The sequence below is a fragment of the Porcisia hertigi genome, chromosome 31 (genome assembly GCF_017918235.1).
Source record: "Porcisia hertigi strain C119 chromosome 31, whole genome shotgun sequence".
Classification (NCBI taxonomy): Eukaryota; Euglenozoa; class Kinetoplastea; order Trypanosomatida; family Trypanosomatidae; genus Porcisia; species Porcisia hertigi.
The window spans coordinates 1,613,838-1,620,716 of NC_090590.1; the positions used below are offsets into that span (position 1 = coordinate 1,613,838).

At 53.6% G+C, this 6,879-nt stretch overlaps 2 protein-coding genes across 2 annotated transcripts; both read right to left on the reverse strand.

The window, feature by feature from the left end:
• Positions 1 to 243: 243 nt before the first annotated feature.
• JKF63_03952 (uncharacterized protein) lies at positions 244 to 1,872 on the reverse strand (the record flags this gene model as incomplete). The annotated part of the gene is made up of 1 exon (XM_067899948.1): positions 244 to 1,872. One exon carries the CDS (start codon positions 1,870 to 1,872, stop codon positions 244 to 246), a length of 1,629 nt encoding a protein of 542 aa, XP_067755154.1.
• Positions 1,873 to 2,827: 955 nt separating this feature from the next.
• JKF63_03953 (uncharacterized protein) lies at positions 2,828 to 4,210 on the reverse strand (the record flags this gene model as incomplete). Its single annotated transcript, XM_067899949.1, has 1 exon — positions 2,828 to 4,210. One exon carries the CDS (start codon positions 4,208 to 4,210, stop codon positions 2,828 to 2,830), a length of 1,383 nt encoding a protein of 460 aa, XP_067755155.1.
• Positions 4,211 to 6,879: the final 2,669 nt, after the last annotated feature.

Below are 6,879 nucleotides of genomic sequence, written 5' to 3' on the forward strand. Positions count from 1 at the left end.
GGTAGTCGAGCATCAACAACAAAAAGAGAAACGCAAAAAGAGAAGGAAAAAACACCAGCATTCAGTGTGCACGTGTCCCGCTCAGGTTTACCTCGACGTATATCGAGATGTCGTCCCTTCGAAAAAAAAAAAAGTCAAAGTCCAAGACGAGCAAACAGCCGACTCAATGAAACTCAGACGTACGCATTGAGCACCAGCGGACGGCGTGTACCGTATTGCCCCTGACGATGACTCATTCCCCCATTAGCTCAGCACAGCATGCCGGAGAATGATGCTGAGGTCTACCTCGATGCCCATGTTTTCATCGGGAAAGTCGAAAAGCTGCTGTGTGATGTCGAACCAGCGTTCGCTCATATGCAACCAGCCGTCCCCGTGATACGGCACCCGGGTCATCTGCGGCAGGCGCATGCGGTACTCGAGCTCCATCTCTGGCAGTGGGGTGCGCGGTGGCGGTGGGAGGCGGTGTGTGATGTCCCACTTGCTTGCGTAGTGATACCACAACTCTGCTCGGCTGCGCCGTTCCTCCTTGGGAACCCGCGGTGGTGGTGGTGGGGGGAAAAAGTTGGCATGGAAGTGCAACAAGTCGCTCAGGTATTTACTCTCGCTCTTGTGGCTCCCGACAACACCGTTGCCGTGCCCGCCGCAATTGTGGTGCGCCGACGCCTTCGATGGATCCAAAGGTCCGTCGTGTGCAGACACAGTGAAGCCACCACCGTAGTTGGACGAGGGCGCCAGCGCCTGGCCTTGGCGATAACCGCCAAAGGAATCGTGACCACGCACAGAAAACTCATTGCCTTGTACCGATGAAGAGGTGGTCACTGACCAGGGGGTCGGTGAGGTGTTCCCGTAGGCACCACGCTGTGCGTGACCACCGCGGTGACCAACGGCACCACCGCGACCGTTAAACGGTTCCTCCTCGGCAGGCGACTCACTCAAGTTTGGGTAGTTGCGCAGTGCATTCTGAGTTGTGCCCAGTTCAGTGGCGTGCGCCTGCACTGGTGGCTGACCATTGTGGATGTACTCGACAAGCGAGTGCATCGACAAGGGCAACCCAGCGGAAGCGATAATGCTGTGCGCGACCGCTTCATCCTCAAAACGCGGCATATGCGACATCCCGCCTGAGCTGTGGAGCGGCGCGTGATTGCCAGGGCTACTTGTGGGCTTGCCACCTCGAGAGACTGGAGCGAGAGCCCCAGGCGCTACCATTGATGCAACCGAGCCTTCCTGCACGGTGAAGTAGTGGCGCTGCTGAGACATCTGCGGTTGTGATCGGTGCTGTTGCTGTCGTTGCTGTTGCTGTTTCTGTTGCTCGACAAGTGGGAAGAACTGGGCGGGCTCTGTTTTAGGCGGCACTTGGTGGACTGTGCCGAAGCGGCTTTCGTAGCGATAGTTCACACCGGCGGAGTAACGTGGCTGCATCAGCTGTCGCTGCGGCAGAGGGACAGAGGCTCCATGCGGGTTCGCGTTCAGGAGTCCATCGGGAGCGAGCGCCTGGAGAGTGGCGGCGGCTAACTCGGCAGTTTCTGGGATAGCGGTCTCACACTCTGCCTCGGGATGTGTGAAGTTCTCCTGGTGGCCAAGAGTCCCCCCCAGTAGCGGGGACCCAGTCGCGGAGGCCCACACATCACTGTGGCCGTAGTCTCTGAGAGGAGTCTGTGCCGAGTGCCGACTTGGCGCATCCTCCTCCCAGACAGAGCTGCTGCCTGGAGCTGCCCAATCCGCGCTACTCTCACCCCAGGCTTCAGAGAGCGTCACTATCATGGTGGGTGTCCGCACTTCACCTGGCAGGAGGCTGCTCTCCCGCTTCAGGTCAAAGCCGTCACCATGGTCTGCTGCCGCCGTGTTGGACTGTAAATCTCCACCCCTTTTCATTGATCGCGCCGGTATCCGATTTCTGTCAGTGATGGTGTGTGTGTGTGTGTACACGAAGCAATCCTTTTGCGGCTGTGGTGGGGCAAGGGGGAAGAAGAAAGGCGGGGGGAAAGAGGTGGGCAAGGGGGGAAACGTTCGTCAAAATCAAAACAGAGGGAAGAACAAGAGGAAGAAAACAGCAAAAGGCGTTAACTACCGAAACAAAAGTGTGCGTGTGTGTGTGTCTCCGTGAGTGAGATAAAAACTGGAAATATGTTTGATCGCTGCGAAGAGGGAGGAGAACACACAACACGGCTTGGCGACATAGAAATATATATATATATGTATATATATATTTCGGCTGTTCTCGAAGACCGTCAGGTCAACAGGAAAAGCGGAGGGAGGAAGAAGAGGAGGAGAGGGGGGAGGGAAGAAGTGAAGCACCAAAAAATGCACATTATCAAAGCAGAATCAAAGTGAAGGTTTTAGCACAGCCCCTCCCTCCAAACAAAAAAAAAGTGGAGAGAGTCTCTGAGGAGCGCCATACTTCGATCGAGGGCGAAGGCATCATGAAGTATGTTCAGAGATTCAAGCGCTACCGCGGGTAGCCTACTGGAGGGGGGGGGGAGAGGGAGAGGGAATCGAGTTGAGCCGGCTCACATGGCGACTCTATCAGTTTTGATATGTCTAGTTCTTCAGCTCATGAGCGCGCTCTTGTGCCTCTCTCCTTCACGTGCACCTAAGCCGGGAGGAGGGGGGGAGAGGGGGAGACGTACAAGGGAATCCGGTTTTATATCAATACTCAATGAACTTTGCAAAGAGCAAGGAACTACGAGAGACACACAAATATTTTTTAAAAATATAATTGCATGAACACATATATCCACACGCAACTCAGTTGTTTCTTTGTCAATTAGCGCTCCGTTAGTGTCAACTCAAGCAGCGAAAGTCCTTCACTCAATGAGTTGCATCGTAGTTACACACCAAGGGGATAGAGCTTCATATCCCTTACACGGCCTTGACAGTTGGCGCTCACAACAAATTGCAGACTCAGTGGGTCCGTTGCTTTGGTTGTCGCGTGCCACGCAATCACAATACCGTTGGCATCGATGGAAAAGACAGTGCTCCCCTGAACCTGTAGTGCTTTGACGCGGTTGACATGCCGCAGGGGGTTCTTCTGACGTGTCTCCACCTCTACCCGCACAGGCGCCGCCAGCAGCTCCTCCGCTTCGGTGTGCAGACTTCTTGGATACGTTACAGGGACAGGGGACAGGGGCGCCGTCAAATGTACAGGCTTATCGGGGGTCCCTTCAAGGTGGCACACGGTCAGTTTACCCGCCTCGGTGCCAATGATGAGTGCCGTCTCAGAAAAGAAGGCGCAACAGTGTATCTCATCCAATGGCTGCGGGTGGGAGTAGCGGAGGCTGCAGATTGGCTGGAGTACAGCCACCTCATATACAACGAACGAGAAGCGGCTAAAAATGATCAGCCGTGTGCCCTCTGGGGAGAAGAGTACACCAATGGGCTCCTCACGCGGTGTTGCGAAGGCAGAGGGCTTCTGGCACTCGACCCGTGCGCAGTCTTCAGATGTTGAGGATGCCTTCTCAGGAAGTGCAGGTGAGGGATTATATTTCCACTTCGTCAGCAGCTTCCCCTTGACCAGGTCCAGCACAGCAACAAAGCGATCTTCACCTATTGTCACGGCGAGGCTGCCATGGCTGCCAGGGTGGACAGCCAGCCCTACAACCGCTCTCTCATGCACCGTGAGGGTGGTGCTGACGGACCAGTCTCGACAACGGTAGATTATCAGCAGACCATCTGTGCAGCCACAAAGGAGACGTTGGGAGCCGTCCGCAAACGCGAGCGCGGTCACCTCAGCCGGGGGCGCGACGCTGCCTAAATCTGCCAGCCGCACTGCGAGAGGCTCGCCCGACTCGCGCATCCGTTTGCGTGTCGCCGCCGTCAGCCGTTCCTCGGCTTTGTTAGTAAAGAGGAACACCCGCTCGTCTACGCCGCTGCTGGCAATGTAGCGCTCCGTGACCGCAGCGCTGTTTATGCGCCCCACGTGCCGTTTCACCGAAAACTTCATATAAAATTTTTCTTTCCGGTACACGAGACCAGCCATGACCGCGTCGGAGGTACTCACAACGAGAAGGGCATCCCTGCAGCGCTCTCGATCCTTGGGCAGCGAGACAGCACCTGAAGTCGTTGCGGTCAGCTCCGACGCAGCCGTCGAGGCTCGAGGCGATCCTGGAGAGGCTAGCGCAGTCGGAGTTGTGGTGGTGCCTTTTTTTGCGGCACGATTCGAGCTCGCCTCGGGCGCAGAGTGCGAGCGCTTTCGCTTTGTGGCTGTCCGCATTACTCTGACTGTAGATCTTTTCTCAGGTGTGTGTGTGTGTGTATGTCCAGCGGCGGAGGGTGGGAGGAAAAGAGGAGATGGTGGATGTGCAGCAGAAGGCGATTGAACATGGGGAGCAGAGCTCCTAATTCAAACGGGGGATCGAATGAGGAACAACCAACGGCATCGGAGAAGGCGAGCGCATACAAACAAAAAAGCTGCAATCAGTTCGCCATCATCTCTGCCACCACCACCGCTGTACTTCCACGGGGAGGGGTGCCATGTGGCCGGCCGAGCCTTGTGGGACGTATGTCTAGGAAGACATACGCACGCACACTCACACAATGAGGGAGAAGGCGTACCGCAAAAAAAAAGGGGGAGAGGGAAGTGTCCTGGAGTGCCGTTTGTATTCTTTACGTTGCACCATGCAGCGCCTGAATGTGTGAGGATTATTCTCCTCTCAAAAAGGTTGCCCTGCCTGGTTGTGTTTTGTTTGCTTGTTTTTCGGGGAGTGGGGAAGCGCTAAAAAAAAAGAAGGAAAAAAAGACGTTCGAACGTGTACCCGAAGGCAGGGAGGGAGGGAAGGGAGAGAGAGAAAGGGGGGAACGACAAGAGATCCGATATATGGAAAAAAACACACAGTAACTATGGACCAACAATCCTCCAACACATGGACCAACTTCATCCCCAGACACACACACACACATACACATACGAACACCTGTACAGAATCTGACAAAAGAAGGCTCACCCTTCATATGTCATACCATCCTCAATGCAAGATGTCCACCACACTGCAGTGGGAACAGGAGCAGGGAAACATCCATACAATGCACCGATTAATTTTTGAGAACAAAAAAAACTACAACACCATACATATATATAAATATATGTATATATGCGTACACATTCGCATGTACGTATACATGTAAAAAAAAAACACGCGGATGTGTGTTTGTAGGACCAAGGGTCGTTGAGATTCATGCATCACACACTGAGATGGACGTCCCACTAGGGTAGAGAAGAAGCGGCAAACGCCATCAAAATCAGAAAACAACAACAACAGACACGCACTAGCACAAATATGTACTTTGAACATCTATCTATCTATATATATGTATGTATATGTATATCCTACAATCCCCCCAGTGAACAATCTGACACACGATTGTCCACCGCACTTATTCACCTCACTGAGAGGCACATGAGCGCTTCAAAAAAAAAAAAGGTGCGGAATTCATAGACGATCTTTTCGCTAAAAAAAGGGGGGCGTATCGCGTCACTGCCGTGCAGCCTTCGAGGTCGGGGGGGGAGGGGGTTCCTGACTCCCTGGCAGACGCCTGCAGCCTCGCCCTCCTCAATCCGTGGGGTGGAAAAAAAAAAAGAACGCAATTGCAGCGGCTGCTTGCATGATGCGATCAACAACTCGCCAACGCACACACATACTGACGAATAGACATGAAGGGAATCTGTGCACATTTCTTTCGGTGGTAGGAGAGCCCCTGGCAGTGGGAGAGGGAGAGGGGGGGCTTACGAAAAAGACAAGAGTAAAAAAAAAAGCGAAAAAATAGTCTCCCTATTTCACAACATTCACACTACGCGAACAGAATTGAATTCGAAGTGAAACGATGAGAAAAAATCCAACAGGCCGCCATGCCTTTTTTTTTTTGGGAGGGGGGGGGAAGCCACCACCACCCACCGAGTTCTTCCTCCCCCTTAAAAAAAAAAAGAGCACCGTAACCGCACCGCATCACCGCCACCCCCGCCAATCAAACAGACATCATCACAATGCCCAAGTGGGCACACAAGCCCGGTAACGCCACGAGCGACGCATGCGCGTATATACAAAGACCCCCGCCCCCCATTCTCCCCTCTCCTTTCTCTGCGTACCGACAACACAACAGAAAGCCTGACACAGATGCAGGGAAGTGGAATACTCACCTGTGCTCAACAACACAAACCAAAGATGGGACGAGAAGTCGCATGTGTGTTTCTGGGTGAGGGGGGAGGAGGAGGGCAGGGAGCTGGCATGGACGATCGCGGGGGTAGAGCGACTCCGCCCAGAAGTGTGAGTGAGCGCACATAAAATAAAAAAACATCCAAAACACATACCCTGACAACAACGGCGCCACACAGTGGTGCTTCAATACAGGGCGAGAGAGGGAGACGAGAGCAACGCCCGCCGAGACGAGCAGTAAGGTGGAGTGAGGGCCTCTCCCCATCTCTCAACTCAAAAGGGGGAGTCTTTCAGCCCTGTGACGATGGAGGGAGGGAGTGGAGGGGGGAAGGGAGGGGGGGATGCAAAGCACACAAGGAGGGGGACGAAAAGAGGGAGAGAGTGTGCTGACTCGAATCCTAGATGGGAGCAACAGAAAAAAAAAAGGGAAACACTCCTACAGACACATGATGACGTTCGGGCGGGCCCAAAACCAAAAAATTTCCCCCGTTTTGTCGTGACTTGAGGCACACAATGCACCTTTTTTTTCTTTGAAGAGAACAGCGATCCCGGGGGGGAGGAGAAAAGAAATATTCCTGAATGCACCACCATTCTTTGGTTTTTTTTGTCAAAAAAAAAAAGGAGAGCGCACACGTAGATCAGAGATGATGTTCGCTTGTCTATATGCTGGTAATGGTGGAGCTGGGCGCATCTCCGCTTTACAGGCAACTTCGACTTTACCCGAAGACTCACA